Raw genomic sequence first — 18,539 nt, forward strand, 5'->3', positions numbered from 1 at the left:
GGTGACCCCCTTGCCGGACCAGGGCCCAGCAACGGGATCGCAACCCTCGGGGTCACTCCCGCGCCTCGCTCAGCCAGTGAGCGGGAACCGGTCTGTATGTGGGATCCGAACCCTCGGGCGGGAGCGCCACCGCACTTCCCAAGCGGCGCACTTATCCATTGCGCCACCGGGCCGGCCCCCTAAAGGCCCCTTCTTTTGAATACCATAATTGGATTTCTTAAGTTTCCAATCCATGAACTTTTGGGGATTTGACCCATAGCACTCCCTTAACACTGTGCCAAGGTTGGAAACATGAGTTTCCTTGTAGCCCCTGGTAGATGGGTAGAGGATGTAACCCTTTAATGTCCCAGCTTTCACAAGATTACTCCATGAGACTGCCCATCTTGGGAAGTTTTTCTTTCTTAGTAGCATATATGTTAATGTTACAATCAATGGCAAGTTCAATTCCATAAAATACGGCATGTGTTGAAAATTTTCCCAGATTGTATAGTTTATCATGTTTTTAATGTAACAAGTCTTTTACTTCTCAGGTAGTCAAACTGATTGATATTTTCCATTTTGGTTTCATAATCTATTTTTTATAACAACTTCATTGAGATATAATTCACATACCATAAAATTCATACTTTTAAAGAATACAGTTTTGAGGTTATTAGTACACAAAGTTGTGCAACCATCACCACTACCTAATTTTAGAACATTTTCATTACCCTAAAAAGAAACCCAATACCCATTGGCAGTTGCTCTCCATTCCCTCCTCTACCCAGCCCCTGGCAACCACTAGTTTATCTTCTGTTTCTATGGTTTTGCCTATTGTGGACATTTCATAGAAATCATATAATATGTGACCTTTTGTGTTTGGCTTTTTTCACTTAACATATTTTCAAGGTTTATCTGTGTCACAGCATATATCAGTACTTTATTCTTTTTTATTGCTGAATAATATTTCATTGTATATAGATATACCACATTTTGCTTATATATTCATCAGTTGATGGATACTTGGGTTGTTTTCATTTTTGGATATTATGAATAATGCTATTCTGAGCATTCATGTACAAGTTTTTGTGTGGATGTATATGTTTATTTTGTTTGAGCATATACCTAGGAGTAAAATCTTTGGGTCTGATGGTAACTCTCTATTTAACATTTTGAGGAATTACAAAACTTTTCCAAAGGAGCTCTACCGTTTTACAATTCCACCTGCAACATATGAGTGTTCCAGTCTCTCCACATCATCACCAATGTATGTTACTGTCTTTTTTATTTTAACCATCCTAGTGGGTATGAAGCAGTATCTCATTGTAGTTTTGATTTGCATTTATCTAATGACTAATGATGTCAAACAACTTATCATGTGCTTATTGACAGTTTATATCTTCTTTAGAGAATTGTTTATTCAAATCCTTTGCCCATTTTTAGTTAGGTTATTTGTCTATTGTTGAGTTGTAAGAGTTCTTCATATATTCTGGACACAGGTCTGTTATCAGATATATGATTTACGAATATTTTCTTCCATTCTGTGGGTTATGTTTTTTTTTATTTTTTTGATAGTATTTTGGGAAGCACAAAAATTTTTAATTTTGATGTACTTCAGTTTGTTTTTTTTTCTTTTGTCACTGGTGCTTTTGGTGTGATCTCAGATTCCATTGCCAAACTCAAGCTCATGAAGATTTATTCCCATGTTTTCTTTTAAGAGTTTTATAGTTTTAGCTCTTACATTTATGTCTATAATTCACTTTAACTTTTTTGTATATGCTGCAAGGTAGAGTTCATCTTCATTATTTTGCCTGTGGCTATCTAGTTGTCCCACCATTGTTTGTTGAAAAACCTGTTCTTTTCTCCCACTGAATTACTTTGGTACCTTTGTTAAACATTAATTGACCACAAATGTAAGGATTTACTTCTGGACTCTTAATTCTATTCCATTGATCAATATGCCTGCCCTTATACCAGTCCCATACTGTCTTGATTACTTCAGCTTTGGATTGTAAGTTATGTAAACAGGAAGTATAAATACTTCAACTATTCTTTTTTAAATTGTTTTGTCTATTCTGGGTTTCTTACAATTCCATATGAGTTTTATAATCAGCTTGTTAGTGTCTGCGGGAAAAAAAAAAGGGGGGGGTAGGTGGTATTTAGATAAGGATCATGTTGAATCTGTAGATCTATTTGGGGAGTATTGCCATTTTAACAATATTATGTCTTCCATTCCATTAACATGGGATGTCTTTCTTTTTATTTAGGACTTCATTAATTTCTTTCAACATCATTTTGTAGTTTTCAGTGTAAAAGTTGCAGTTTTGTTAAATTTTTCCTGTTTCATTTTCTTGATGTTATATGGAATCATTTTTTTTCTCTCAGTCATTTTTATACTTACAAAGCACTTCACCATTGGGGAACCAGATAAATGTTAACCCATATTTTTCTTTTACTTTTTATAGATTAATGTTTTCTATGTTGTTTTTTTTTCTTTAATCTATGTAGCATTTATTTTGGTGTTTGAAGCAAGGTATATTTAACCTTGCTTTTTCCCAAGTAATTAACTCTTGTCCCAGTACCATTTATTGAATACAGTCTTTCCACCTCTAAGCACACTCAAGTACTTTATTGCCTTTGTTTACCGCATGAATAGCAATGATAACGTTTGCAGTCCTGCCACAGTGGAAAAGTGATTCCCATCCACTTTCCTTGCTTTATTTTTTCCTTAGTATTTATCATGATCTAATATATGATAGATTTTACTTATTTATCCTATAGGTTTTACTTATTTATCTTGCTTAATGCCTGTCTCCCTCATTTGAGTGTAAACTCACTGCTGTATCCCACTGCTGTACCTAGTGCAGGGGGAGATGGGTCTTGGGGTGCACCTGGTGTACATGAGTATTCATTGAATGAATGAGGGTGTCGTGACATGTGTGCTCATTCCCGTCTTCTCTTTAATATCCAGGACAGATCCCTCTAGAGATTACCTCCACTTCAGTGTAGTTTGAACCATTCATTCTCTCTCTGGTTCCATCCATCTGTTCATTCTCTCTTAAAACAAACCTCCTCAACACCACATCCCTCTCCAGTACCTGGTGTAATCTTTCTCCTCCATCTCAATCGCCCCATTTGAGAGTTGGATGCGCTTGCTGTCTCACTTCCTTATTTCTCATTACTCTTCAGTGCACTTGGCTCTGGGCTCACTAGTCCACTGACATGTTCTTTTTAAGGTTGTCAACAATCATTGCTGAAGCCATTGAACAACTTCTAGTCTTTTCTTACATCTCTACAGTATTTGAGACCACTGATGTCGGCTCTCTGTGAGATATTCTCACTTGTGGGGGTCCAGGCTCTGACTTTGTCTCTTTCCCTTGTACACCTCTCTCTGGGTAATTTCCCAATCTCCCACAGTTTCAGTTATGATCTGAGTACTTACAATCACTCCCCCACCTCTAACAAATTGCCTTGCCTCTCCAACCTCCCCACTTAAGTGTCCACCAGATTCCACAAGCTCAGCATGTCCAAAGTTGAATTTGGCTGCCCCCCATCCCTGAGCCTGCCTGTCTACCTGGGTCCACATCTCACTGAAGGCCCCACCGTCCACCCATTTACCCAAACCAGACACGCTGGCATCATCCTCTGACTCCTTTCTTTTGCTTACCTCCCACGTGCAGTCACTCACCAACACTCTGAAATATTCGGGGCCCATCCCCTTCTCTCACACTGCCTCTCCTGATTCAGCCACTGTGTATTTTGCTTTGGAGTTTTTATTTTTTGGGTTTTTGCATAAAGTAAAGTTGTGGCCCCCATGCTGTTCTCTGTGAGTCTGTTCGAGAGTCCCCATCCCATCCAATTTCACCACACTGCAGCTAGATGGATCCGTTTAAAATACAAACCTGCTCTTGCTAATTTCTGGTTAAAACCCTTCCATGCTAAAAAATACTAATAATAAGTTTAAAAAAAAAAAAAAAAAAAAAAAAAAAAGGGGGGGGGGGGGGTGGTAAGGAATCCTGGGAAGTTTTTTTTTTTTTTTTTAAACTTATTATTAGTATTTTTTAGCATGGAAGGGTTTTAACCAGAAATTAGCAAGAGCAGGTTTGTATTATAAACGGATCCATCTAGCTGCAGTGTGGTGAAGTTGGATGGGATGGGGACTCTCGAACAGACTCACAGAGAACACACCAAGTCAAGGGTTATGATCCCCTTACCAGTCATCTTTAAAAAAAAAAAAAAAAAGGGGGGGGGGGGGGTGGTAAGGAATCCTGGGAAGTTTTTTTTTTTTTTTTTAAACTTATTATTAGTATTTTTTAGCATGGAAGGGTTTTAACCAGAAATTAGCAAGAGCAGGTTTGTATTATAAACGGATCCATCTAGCTGCAGTGTGGTGAAGTTGGATGGGATGGGGACTCTCGAACAGACTCACAGAGAACACACCAAGTCAAGGGTTATGATCCCCTTACCAGTCATCTTTAAAAAAAAAAAAAAAAACCTTCCATGGTTTCCTATCAGCACCACACTCTCCCAAGTGAGCCACGGGCCAGCCCCCCCATGGATTCCTAGTGCACAAAGTTCTTAACTTGGCTTCTGACTCCCTTTGAGATGTGGCTTCTCTTTTCCACCCCTGCGACTTCTCTCCCTGCCTCATTCCATACCACACCCTCTCCTCTTGGCTCCAGCAGCTCTGAACTCTTTGCAATTACCCTAAATGTTCCAGGCTAACTGTGCATTTGTACCCATGCTTGTCCCTTTGCTTGCAACGCTCTTTCCATCCTTCCCCTGGTCTTCCTTCAAGTCTTAGCTTAGCTGGTGCTTAACCATTCTGTGCTATAATGAGCTGTTTGTGTTCCCCACTAGACTTTAAATTCCTTCAAAACAGAGACTGTGTTTGGTTCAATCACAAGTATTCTCAGTACCTAGCACATTTCCTGGTACGTGGTAAGCACTCAATTATTACCTGATGAATAATGCAATGAATGGATGGAATTTTCAACTAATACCACCATTTCAAAGGGTAACAATTTAATTAGTAATGTTGACACTTTAAAACACAGCTTTAAGATGTTTTATCAGTTATGATTAATTTAAAGCCCTTGATGCCTAAAGGCAGACTTCCTTTGTAAGTGAAGAACTTGCCCCTTTCCCTTCCCCCCGAGAAAATAGTACATGGTCTTTAAGTTTATTTTTTCAGGTCAGTTTTTTTAACTTTCTTTACTCCATTCAATCCCACCCCAAAATCGAGTCATGCCGCCAATGTAATAATGTCTACAAAAAAAATATTTTCTAGAAATATTAGTCACCATTATGTTGAGATTTCACTGGAATTCTCTTCCTAAATAATGTATATAAAGTACTAAAACTTAGTTTCTGAATAGATTATGAGTTAAGTTACTTGTTAAAAAGTTAACCATCCTGGCCGGCCCGGTGGTGCACTGCTACAGTGCGCCGCTTGGGAAGCGCGGTGGCGCTCCCGCCGAGGGTTCGGATCCCACATACAGACCGGTTCCCGTTCACTGGCTGAGCGAGGGGCGGGCGCAGCACCGAGGGTTGCGATCCCGTTGCCGGTCCCAGTCCGGTACGGGCGCGACACTGAGGGTTGCGATCTGTTGCCGGTCACGAGAAAAGACAAAAAGGAAAAAAAAGAAAAAGAAAAAATTTGAGAAGCAAACAAAAGAAATGGGAAATACTTGTAATAATTATGGCAAAGGATCAATAAAAAAAGGACAAATACTGCAAAAGAAAAACAGATAAAGGATATTAATAGGAAATTAACAAAAAAAAACAAAACCAGCCAATAAACATTTAAAATATCAATTTTCACTAGAAACCAAAATAAATACAAAACTGAATTAAATAATTGGCAATGTTTTTCTTTAAACGAGTATAACCAATATGAAGAAATATATACTCTCAGAATACAAATTTTACAACTCTCTAGAAGGCAATCTACAACATGAATCAAGCCTCAATAATGTGCAAAAGTTAACCATCCTAAGATTTTAGAACAATAATAATGCATTCATTCAACAAACCCTTGTGCCCCTATTATGTACCTGGCACTATGCTAAGCACTGATAATATTGAAAGCTTTTAAAATTTAACTAGTTCCATCCTCCAGTAATTTAATAGTCTTCTTTTGAGTCAGGGATTGGAACATGAAACAGATTTATAATGTAATAAAGCAATCGCTAATAGGGTTTTGCATACATTACTGTGGGTACACCGAAAGAAATAAGACCAATTCTTCCAAAAGACAGCTTCACAGAGGAAAGGATATTTCAACTAAGTCCTGACAACATAGACCAAAGTTCATTAAGGAGAGAGGCAGGAAGGGCATCTCAAGGAGAAGGAACAGCACATGCAAAGGCCTTGGGGTAGGAATGAACATAGTAGGTTCCAGAATGGCAGATAGGTGAGCTGAAAAATAGTAAAGTGTAGAGGCAGTTGAGTGGCAGAACGTTTAAGTCTGGAAATTAGCATAAGACATGTTTTAGCCAAAGACAAGTCAAGGAGTTTCTGTCACACAAAAGAAAGTAGCCAGCAACCCAAACCATCTTTCAAAATTGCCCAGTCAAAAAAGTCCCCGAAGCATTCACTCTCTGCAAGATCCAAGTCATTATCTGCTGAGTGAGAGGCTTAGATCATTCATTTAAAGGAAGAAAGTCACCATGTAAGGTAAAAGTAAATTCTTTCTTTAGGTGCTGTCTTTTGGCTAGAGGTTTGTTTTGGGTCCTCTCTGCTCCTCATTATGGGTGAAGCTAATAATGAACAGAGAACTAATTTTTTTTGCAGGCTTTTGGCCCTCTCTCCATTAAAAGCCACAAGCACAGCTCCCCTGAGCATCTTCCCCTCATTATAAATTCATGTTTCCTTGATGCTACCAACATTCTTTTGATCACAGCTGTTTGTCAGTTTGGAGAATTAGCATTGACCTAAGAACGATGATGTAGAAAAACAATTCTGAAACCTTTTAGTCCCCGGGCCACTTTACACTCTTAAAAATTATTGAGGACTCCAAAGAGCTTTTATTTATGTGGGGTTTAGCTATCTATATTTCACATACTGGAAATTAAAATTGAGAAAAATTCTAAATAGTTAATATTCTTATCAGGTAACAATAAAAAAGTAAGTCAATATTATCAAAAAATAATATTTTTAACATAAAAATAATTACAAAAATATATTTTTCAAAGCAAGTAATTTCATAAGAAAAGTGGCATTCTTTTACTTGTTTTTTCAAATTCCTAATGTCTGACTTAATAGAAGATAGCTGCACTCTCACATTCTGCTTCTGAATTCAGTGTGTGGGATATCACAGGTCATGAAACATCTGGAAAACTTTACACCTGTGAGAGAATGAGAGTGAAAAAGGCAAATATTATTATGCCTTTATTATTATGAAAATAGTTTCAACATTGCAGACCTCCTTAGAGGGTCTCAGGGACCCCTAGTGGTCCCCGAATTACATTTGAGATCCTCTGACTTAGAAGTTTTCAAATACTATATTGAAAGGCAGGAGTTTATGAAAGGTTTATAAAAGTTAGCAAATACAATGTTAAGGCAGAAGCCAGTGTGTGAATATTTTCTTCAGACCTGTAAAACAAGCTTGACCACTATTTGATAGAATGGGGAATTGAGGAAAACAAGACTTATTTGGGTCACTTAACTATCATTAAAAACAATTTTGATCAGTTTTTTAACATGCAAAATCTCATCCTCTCAAGGAAAAACAAATTAGTTTTATCTTTTTTCCCCCACTTTCACTAGGAAATGAAATTGCTAAAGAGCTAGGAAATGGCCTGGTCCAGAGGTAGTGAATTATCTCTTTATTCTAAAAAATAAAAAATAATTTTAAAAAAAAAGAGCTAGGAAATGAACCACCAATTAGGCAACTTAAGAAAAAAAGAAACACACCACTGGTCCAGAGGTAGTGAATTATCTCTTTATTCTAAAAAATAAAAAATAATTTAAAAAAAAAAGAGCTAGGAAATGAACCACCAATTAGGCAACTTAAGAAAAAAAGAAACACACCTGGAGTTCAAGCTTTCTAGCTCTATGACCTTGAACAAGTCAGAACTATCTACTCTCAGTTTCTGGACCTATGAGGGCCTGCCTACCTCACATATGTGCATAGTTTGAAATTTGCAGTGTGAATGCTGGCTTCCAAACTCTAAAGCCCTCTACAAACATTATTTTTGATGATGATGGTATTATGATTGTAAGACTGCTCGTGGGATAGATAAGCCTGTCTTTCTTTTTAAGTGAAGAGATTGCCCTCTATTCTTCCCTGAGGTGTGTCCCAAAGTCCTTTTCCAATTAAGTTCTTGCAAGCTGCCTGTGGGAAGGCCCCAGGTGAGCAGTGTAATCTAAGCTCTGAGATTCCCAAGGCTCAACACAATTACTCTAATGCATTTGCTGTGGGATTACCCCTTTATGCAAACCTCCAAAGGAGGAGAGATGCTGCCAAAAACAAGTTCAGGGGAAAGTATAAACAAGTCTCAACCATCCTCTCCCCCTACCCTCCAAGGAAATTCTCTAACAGTATTAAGCCAAGCAGAATTATTGCAACAAAGAGTGAATATAAATTGAGATGGTCTGGCTGCTGCTTAAGCAGCTTCCCCTGATGTGTCCTGTGTAGAGTCACAGCCTCCAGCAAGCATGATTGATGGGGAAGTACGTTTTCATTGGTTCAGGTTGCCAACATACTTCTGAAGTTGTATAATGTGGTTTGGACAAAGATCGGGAGTGAATTATATATCTGATGTAACTATGACCTAGAAAGACCCAAAGGGTAGGAACTTTCAGTGGAAAGTCACAGAAAGAAAAAGCAACCAGAAGTAACTTGGCTAAATTGGGCAACATGAGTATCAGATTAAACATTAGCATGTTTAGAAATTCCCAGTCCCAACTTAATAAAACTAGGGTCATGAGAATTCTCCGTACTTTAATCTGCATCTACCAACCCACTCAGCCTTCTCCCAGCACTAGAATCACATTGTTTGGAGGAGGGAAAATTATTCTTTAGCAACAAAACATTTCACTTTCACTTCAAATAAGACTTTATTTCAAAATCTGGAGAGAAATTTTTGACTCTTATTCTCGGATATTCTGGTTTAAATTAGGCGATTTTGTCATTGTACAAACATCATAGAGTGTACTTACACAAATCTAGATGGTGTAGCCTACTATACACCTAGTCTGTATAAAGCCTATTTCTCTGACCACCATTATATATGCAGTTTGTAGTTTGTTGACTGAAACATTGTTATGCAGCACATGACTATAGTTGTTTATTAGAGTATAAGGTTCTTGAAGGCAGGGAATATGTTTTATTCAATATTGTAGTGGTCCTAAATAAATAATTTTTGAATAAATAGATGCATTTTAAAAAATAAATAAATAAATAAATCAAGTTATTTTGGACAGATAATATGGCCAAATACAGACAATTTCATCTCCCCTTCCATATCCATATATATATGGACACGTACACACACATATACATATAAAAAATAAGACTCCTGCCTTCAACTCAATGACTAAAATGTTAATAACATATTAAATAATATTAATTTTATAAATAAAATATTAATGCAGTTTTACAATAAGTGTCTTTATTTGTCTCTCCTTTTTCCTTCCATCTAGCTTTGAAGGCCTCACCTTCCAAGAAACGGTGCAATTCCATTGCTGCCTTAAAGGCAACCTCACAGGAGATTGTGTCCTCAGTTAGCCAGGAATGGCAGGATGAGAAGCGAGATTTGCTGACCGAAGGACAAAGTTTTAGCAGCCTTGATGAAGAAGGTAAAGATATGTCACTTTTTTAAAAAAAGAAATAAAAACTTCTTGTGATTTATTTATACAAGTAATGTAAATTTACAGTCAGTAGAAAAATTAGAAACTATCTGCTCTAAGAAATGAAGTCAATTAAATGTTTTAAAAGGATACACACAGGATGACACAGTTCATGTACATTTCAAATATCACATAAATAATACAATTTATGGTTTATGGTAAAAATTAGAAAATACTAAAAGATTCAAAAAGAAAAAAATCCATAATCCTGCTACCTGATCATAACGAATACTAGCATTTTGCTGTTTTTATCACTAGACCTTATTCTGTGCATGAACACACATGCGTACACATACATGCACACACACAATGTAGCAATAAGTTATTGCTCCATTTATTTATGTCTTCTTTAGTGAAGTTTTTTAAAAGTTTTATAATATTGTCTTTGCATGCCATGTGTACCTACCTTTGGTTAGATTTGTTCCTTGGAGGGATATAGAAATATAAACATAGATCTTTTTTTTTTTTTTTCTGTCTTTCGAAGTTGTATCTTTTTTTCACCACTGGGTTTTCTGGCTGTTTGTTGCTACTACACAGACCTCATACCTTTTGCTTTCTTGTAATGATGAACAGAAGTGGTGACTGTGGGCAGCTTTGCCTTGTCCTGATTTTAAAGGGAATGCTTCTAATGTTTCACTGTTGAAAAAGAAGTTTGCTGTATTTGATAACCATATCAGGGCAAGAAAGTTCCTTTTTTATCCTAGTTTGCTAAAGATTTTCATCAAGAATGAGTATTGAATTTTATCAAATGCTTTTCTCTAGTTGTTGAGTTGATCATTTGGTTTTTCTCTTCTAATCCAATGAGGGGAAGTGACATTTTAGGTTTTTCTATCAATAGATTCCTTTGAGAATCTCAACATTTTCTGAAAATGTCTTCTACTTCCTGTAGAAGATAAGATCTTCTCTGAGGGGTTTCTTTTCTTCAGAGTCTGTCGAATAGGATGTTATTCCAATCCCCTTCTTCTGTAGCTCTTATCCATAGGCTTACTTTCTTTCTCATCTTGCCTTAAACCAAATCTTACCCAGAGTTAGTGATTTCACCAAAAATTAATGAATACCCCTTAATCCTCCCCCAGACTTGATGGCTCCAATTCCTGGCAGGCCACCCACTTCCCCTAAGCTACCCTGCACTGGTGCCTCCCCCACCATACTATCTGGTTTTCTGATAATACACGTAAAACTACAGGCAACTGCAGTCTGGGAAACGGGATCAACTTATTTTTAGACTTTATTAAACTTTCAAATAGTATGCTCAATATGGCCTCTAAAGTTAAAGTAATGAGTCTAATTGTTAATCTGGAGAGAAAAGTATAGTAAATACACTACACGGTATCCAGAAAGTCTGGAAAAATAGGAAGTAGTGCACATATTGTGCTTTTTTCAGATGAACTGTTGGACATGTTACTTCAAATTTAGAGATACTATACTTGAAACAGTCTCTGAAGGTCTAAGAAAAACCTATTGAGCATATTCTTTGAAAATGTAACTTGCTATTATAAAATGAGTTTATTTTTACAGTCCTCTTCCTACTCAAAGTTTGGCCTCTTAATAATGCTCTGTACTTGGGGGCTGGCCAGTTAGCTCAGTTGGTTAAAGCACAGTGTTACAACACCAAAGTCAAGGGTTCAGATTCCTGAACCAGCCAGCCACCAAAAAAAAAGTGGAATAATGCCCTATACTTGGGGACCTCCCCTTTCAGAGTATACCAAGTCATCACCAAATTTCCACTCTAGTTTTTAACCATTTGTTTTCTGGCATTCTCAGAATGTTCAGGCTATATTACTTTTCTTGCCATGTAAGGAATTACCACAAACTTAAGAGTTCAAAATAATACCCATTTATCAGCTGACAGTTCTGTAATCAGAAGACTGGTTATATACAGCTCACCTGGGTTCTCTGTTCAGGATCTCAGAAGCTGAAATCAAGGTGTCAGCTGGGCTAAGTTCTTATCTGGAGGCACATAGAAGAATCCTCTTCCAAGTTCATTCATGTTGTTGGCACAATTCAGTTCCTCACAGTTGTTGGCCTGAGGTCCCCTTCTTCTTTGCTTTCTGACAGCCAAGGACTGTGCTCAGCCCTACAGACCATCCACATTCCTTGCCATGCAGCCCCCTCCATCTTCAGATGGAGAATTTCCTGCAAGTGAGTCTCCCCCAACACTTGGAATCACTTACTTCCTGTCTCTGACCTGTAGACCCAGATTTAAAGGGTTCATGTGATTAGGTCACACCCCCCTGGATAACCTCCCGTTTAGCTAAGTCAAAATTAATCAACTCAAAGTAACCTTAATTACATCTGCAAAATCCCTTTTGCTGGGTCATATACCATAATCAAAGGAATATTATCATACTTGCAGGTTCTACCCACAGTCAAAGGGAGATCATACCAGGGTGTGGGCCATTGAGGGTCATCTTAGAATTCTGCCTCCCACACTGGTTTTAGAAAAAGACTGAACGATACAGGAGCATGAGGAAATAGTTCTCTGTCTCACAGTGCTGTTCCTCAGGGGTTGAGGGGTCAGCTACCCAATGTTTCGATGAAGTATGACCTGGGACTGAGTCACTGGACCGATAGTGGTTTTTTTTGTTTGTTTTTGGTGGCTGACCCTTACGGGTATCTTAACCCTTGGCCTTGGTGTTATAACACTGCACTCTAATCAACTGAGCTACCTGGCCAGCCTGTATTTTTCTATATTATGTTATGCAGGTAGTCTCTGGTTGATGAAGTAAAGCTGGCTATGCCCACGACCTAAGTCTGCATTAGTTGTTCAAAGTCCAGCTCCATCTGCCTTATAATTAGTGGCAATTCATTGGAATCAAAAGTCAAGTTATTTTTCAGACCCCGTTTTCAATGTTATTGAGAGGTTTCATATTTGTCTATTTAATGAGAAGTTATTGAAAATTATAAGCCAGGTGTCACATTAAATTAAAGCCTTTCAAATTTTTGTATGTTGAATACTTTGGTTCTTGGTGGTTCTATGTGGTCATCATCTGGTTTTCATTGTGGCAGTTCTTTGGACCTGAATCGGAGGCAGAGCTCTACCATCCATACATTTTAATGGGCTGTCCAGTCTCCTAGGCAAGAGTCCACCCCTTCCCGTGCTGTCCCTGTTTTCCCTCCATGCCTCTCTACCTCACTATCTAGGTCCCTTCAAATCCAAATTCCAGAACTTCACACTCACGTGATAGTGCCTAGAAGGGTCATTTTCTGTTTACTCACGGAAAATACCTAATTTCGAATTTTTGTGGCTATAAAGGAATACTAGAAACACCTTAGGTTATATTGTATTTATTACAAACTGCTTTAATTCAGTTCTAGGGAATGATGAAACACAGTCCACATAGAGCCCACAGAGAGATAGGCATGGGTCACTGCTCAGCCTGGAACATTGCTCTTTCCTGACAAGGGTCTTGCATAAGCATTTTCATGGGTCCCTAAGTTTTAAAGAAGAAATAATAGTTTTCTCACTTTTATAAAGGTAGCCTTGCTGTTGAAATATAATGTCCAGAAAAGCCCTAGATAATGTCCAAAGATATGTGTGGGCTCAAATGGGGTTCAGATATAGCTGACTGCTGGTCTGTTGAAGTATTTGTTTCCTAGCTCTTGAAAAATCTGAGTCCTTAGATCTAAACTGAGAGTCGTAGTTCTGTATCTGTTACAGAAAGGGCAAAGCAGGCTTCCTGCCTGTCATCCTTTTAATCTCTGTCAAATTATCCCCTTAGATACCTAGGAGGGTTTTTTTGCCACCTTTTTGAAATGGTAAATCGCTTTATTAGGCTTTTAATGGAATGTTTATAATGTCATTTCCATAAGCCATTTTGTAAATTAATGCAATTTCCTTTCTGTTTAACCTGTTTGCAAGAAGTTATTTTACATTTCTACTTGTAGTGCAGAAGATCACGGTTAATTCATAATTTATTTTACAGCCTGGTATGTAAAATGAATGCTTTTGACTCATTTAGATTATTATAGATGCTAAAGCATCATTTATTACTGAGATTGGTGAGTGTGTGTGTTGCTTTTGTTACCCAGCCCTGGGATGCCGACGCAGACCTGACCTGGTGCCGAGCACTCCATCGCTGTTTGAAGCTGCCTCCTTGGCGACCACGATTTCATCTTCTTCCTTATATGTCGATGAACATGATCCACAGGACAGAACTACGCTTTATTCAAACAGGTAATATTAGTGCGATCAAATTACCAAGCAGGCTGTTACCACATCAACGTCAGACCTCAGCCGGTATCTCTGGATGAGAACATGTTGTCCCTAACAACCAGCATGTGCCTGCCACCTGCCTGGTAAGCAGGAGAGAGAGAACATGCTTGGTTTTTACTGTGGCAAAAGTACATCTGAAAGAAAACCCTCATGTTTTTTCTTTACAATTAATAATTATGTCATATGGAAATTATATAACTTACTTTATGGAAGAAGACAAATCTTTTATCATTTCTATTTTAGTAATTTCTTATGAATGGATTTTTTTAAGCAAGCACTCTTGGTTAATATTACACAGATAACTGCAAAGACATTTTAGTGTTCTCTTTTCCTATGTGTGACCTTAGTGACTATGGTAAACAGAATAATGTCCCCCCCGAGTTGTCCACATCCTAATTTCTGGAACCTGTGAGTATGTTACCTTATATGGCAAAAGGGACTTTGCAGATGTGGTTAAGTTAAGGGTCCTAAGATAACCTAGATAGGCTCAATGTAATCACAGGGTCCTAAAAAAGCAAGACGGAAGGGTCAGAGTTAGAGAAGGAGATGTGACACCAGAAGCAGAGGTCAGAGAGAGACAGAAGGATTTGAAGGTGCTGTGCTGCTGGCTTTGAGGTGGAAGGGGCCATGAGCCAAGGAATGCAGGTAGCCTCTAGAAGCTAAAATGGGCAATAAAATGAATTCTCCTCTAGGGCCTCCGCAAAGGAAAACAGCCCTACCAACAGCTTGGATTTTAGGACTTCTCACCTCCAGAACTGTAAGGTGATAAATTTGTGTTGTTTTAAGCCATTAAACTTGTAGTCTCCCCTTATCCGTGGTTTCACTTTCTGTGGCTTCAGTTACCCATCGTAAACCATGGTCTGAAAATATTAAGTGGAAAATTCCAGAAAAAAACAATTTATAAGTTTTAAATTGGGTGCCGTTCTGTGTAGTGTGATGAAATCTCATGCTGTCCCGCTTTGTCCCACCCAGGATATGAATCTCCCCTTGTTTGGCATCTCCACACTGTAGACGCTCCCTGCCCATGAGTCACTTAGTAGCCTGCTAGGTTATCAGGCCAGCTGTCGCGATATCACAGTGCTTGTGTTCGGTGACCCTTGTTTTACTTAATAATGGCCCTAAAGCACAAGAAGAGTGGTGCTGGTTTATTGTTATAATTGTTCTATTTTATTATTAGTTATTATTGTTAATCTCTTACTGTGCCTAACTTATAAATTAAACTTCATCATAGATATGTATGTATAGGAAAAAAATATAATATATACAGGATTCAGTACTACCAGCCGTTTCAGACATTCACTGGGGTTCCTGGAACATATCCCCCATGGATAAGGGGGGACTACTGTAATTTCTTAGACCAGCAATAGCAAACTAATACAGTGGCTCTCCAACATTTAATGTGGACTTAAGTATGGGGTAGGTTACTGAGATTTTTTAGGTAAAAAGGTATTTTCTCTTTTTACACAAAATATTCTACAGCAATAGCAAACTAATACAGTGGCTCTCCAACATTTAATGTGGACTTAAGTACGGGGTAGGTTACTGAGATTTTTTAGGTAAAAAGGTATTTTCTCTTTTTACACAAAATATTCTTGAACATCAGTTCTAGTGATATAAAAGGACATCTTTACAAAGAGATCACAACATTGTCTATAGGATTCACTGTTTTATTTTCTATTTTTCTATATGCAGCTTTATAACTAATTTAAATTCCAGGAAAGAGACTAACGGGTAGGGGCTCTTGATAATTATCTGTTGAATGTTAAACTAGTTCTTGGTGAAACCTAGCTCTCTGAAGAATTAAGATCAAATTTACGCAGGTGAAATATTTCTTATGCCGTAGGTCACCTCTAGGCTAGCAACTAGGTTCACTTCCACAGAGAGGGATCAGTACGGTAGATTCATTTTTAATGTATGCCTATCTATAGAGTCTAGCCTGGTCTTTTGGCAAGTCAAGTTTGGTAATTGGACCTGCTACAGGAATTATTTTCTGTTTCTGTTCCTGTCTCACGTGGGAAGATACACGATTAGGTAGGTAGCAGGTTATGTGGCCACGCTAGGTCCAGAAAAGTAGAACAAGTGAAGGTGAGCCACCGTTCTCAGCTGGGCCTGAGTTTGGATTGTTCTGCTCTAAGGGCCAACAAATAAGGTTCCATTATAAATTATTTAACTTGCCTGAACTGTGTAAAAGTCATTTGATTCTGTAAGCTTCCTTGAATTGGAGAAATTTAAAGTGACTATTAATGTATAATACCTAATATTAATGTGTAACTTGAGTGTTCAAATTTGATATGTAAATTAGCCAAGCAGCAATTTTTTTTTCTATCTGTGTGGTGCAGCTGATAAATACATGGTCTGTATAAACTTCTTTTGCCCCCAGATATAAATAGCTCAAAAGATAGCTGGAAAGTTGCAGGAAGTTCTTAGCAAGGTCAGAAACTATTATCATGTGAAGCCATGGTGCTTTTTTACAGTTTGCTACAGTGATAATTATCAGGGTCATATAATCGGATGTGCTAAGTCATTTACTGAAATTTTCAGCACAAAAATAAAAGTATTTTTTGTTTGTTTTATGGTGGCAGGAATGGTGGGGGTACAGTATCCAGTGTCTTGGCCAGAGGTATTAAACTCTTGGGTATTTGTAAGGTTTTCCCCAGGGTCTGGCCTCCTCCTGACTCCCAGTCCTTGGCCAGCCTGGAAGCTACCACTGCGTGCTCCACCTCTGCATGCTCCCAGAGCTGTGCTTTAATTCTTGGTACTTTTATTTATGACAATTAAATAATCGGCATAAAAAAGTATGCTAATCTGGCCTAGCATATAGATTTGGATGGGGAAAATTAAAAAATCAGTTACTTATAATTTTTTTTTCTTTTTTTGAGGTGAATTGTTTTAAATAAATCTTTTTTGGCATTGTATTTCCAAGTTGTAGTTTGCTATCAGTCAAGGATCAGTTACAAGAACCAGAAACCACTCCATTTTAAGTAAAAAGGGACTTAATCCAGGGGATTGAGTGCTTACAAAGTCTCTGGAAAGGCTGTGGGAGTGGGCTATGGGCTGGCAGTCCTGGGACTCATCCACTGAACTGGTATCACCAGCAGCACTGCAGCTTGGGCCACAGCCAAGTGGGTCCCCCACCAATGGGATATAACCCAACAAAAAGCCTTTCAGCAAACCCAGGATACTTTTTAAAGTTGCTAATATTTAAAAACGAAGCTTGGTATCACCAGCAGCACTGCAGCTTGGGCCACAGCCAAGTGGGTCCCCCACCAATGGGATATAACCCGACAAAAAGCCTTTCAGCAAACCCAGGATACTTTTTAAAGTTGCTAATATTTAAAAACGAAGCAGCATCACTAAAATACTCAGATTCTTTTGAAAAATCACTAGCCTTGGCACCAGTTGGTTCCATTTCCTCCTGGCATTTATCAGCTAGAGGGGAGAGCCCTGGACCCTCCAGATCCCCATCCTCTGCTTCAATCACCTGACCTGTCATCTGCCTGCTCCTGTAGGGTTTCTGCTTTCAGCCTTGATGTATGCGAGAGGATCGGATCTTAATCACTGCCTTAAGGAAGTCATATGGAAAAGAGGCAGAAAGGCACCAAAGAACCCTGAAGAGACGTAATGGCATGAGAACTCCTGGGAGTCAGTGTCCCTATTTCCCGGACCCACCGTGCCCAGCCCTCATCATTCAATTGAGAGACCTCACCAGCAAACCGAAAAGAAATTGTCATATTTTTATTTCTGTTATTTCTTTTTTGTCCTATGTGTTGTTTCTTGAGGCCATAAATAGACCCTATTCTAAATTTCATTTGGCCTACTGAGTTTTAATGCCCAATGTAGATAGTCTAGAAAGAAATCGTGTTGAAAAAAGAAAGACAGAAAATGTGTTGAATATTGATGTTATAATTCACGTGAGATTTTTTTCTTTCTTTATGTATGAATCATTTTCCTGCCAGGCTAAGTGGTCTGTTTTCCCATTTTGACATTATGCTGTGCATGTCTATGCTAAAATAAGCTGTAAATACTTCAGCTAGCAGTTGTCATTCTGCCAGTCTTTTTAGACTCAACTTTGCAAGGTATTGATTAGCACCTGGATGTCTCCACACCTCAATTATATACTGCAGTGGGAAACTTGTTGCCTCTTAGAATTATTCCTTTTTTTTTTTTAAGGATTATTCTTTATCATTTCAAAAACTCCAATAGCAATTCATTTTTTTTTAAGCGTACTTTGAAAATTGACTAGGAAGCAAAGAAAAAAATAGTATCATGTCAAATGAATATATTTAACATGGTGATTATATATTTCCAAGTTCCCCTGTGCAGTTTTGTGGTAGAGCATGCAGATCACGTGAACAGTGAGAACCTGTCATGGACACTTAACTTCCCAGTCAAATGGTGGGATTTAAGTTCTGAATTTTTGATACTTGAATTTTTCTTCCTGAGTAAGAAGTCTATTCTTTTTTTTTTTTTTTTTTTTTTTTTTTTTTTT

The 18,539-nt window shown here is 38.0% G+C and overlaps 1 protein-coding gene across 4 annotated transcripts in view; it reads left to right on the forward strand.

The window, feature by feature from the left end:
• PIP5K1B (phosphatidylinositol-4-phosphate 5-kinase, type I, beta) overlaps positions 1 to 18,539 on the forward strand; it is a 195,788-nt gene that overhangs the window by 112,599 nt on the left and 64,650 nt on the right. For 3 of the 4 annotated variants that reach the window (XM_008580661.1, XM_008580663.1, XM_008580664.1), the window contains 2 exons: positions 9,628 to 9,783; positions 13,867 to 14,011. In XM_008580661.1, the coding sequence (XP_008578883.1) occupies positions 9,628 to 9,783; positions 13,867 to 14,011 (301 nt within the window). Of the gene's footprint in view, positions 1 to 9,627; positions 9,784 to 13,866; positions 14,012 to 17,559; positions 17,859 to 18,539 lie in introns of those variants that run through there. The other variant, XM_008580662.1, reaches the window with a different exon arrangement.

The sequence above is a fragment of the Galeopterus variegatus genome, unplaced genomic scaffold, assembly GCF_000696425.1.
Source record: "Galeopterus variegatus unplaced genomic scaffold, G_variegatus-3.0.2 Scaffold2142, whole genome shotgun sequence".
NCBI classification, from domain to species: domain Eukaryota; kingdom Metazoa; phylum Chordata; class Mammalia; order Dermoptera; family Cynocephalidae; genus Galeopterus; species Galeopterus variegatus.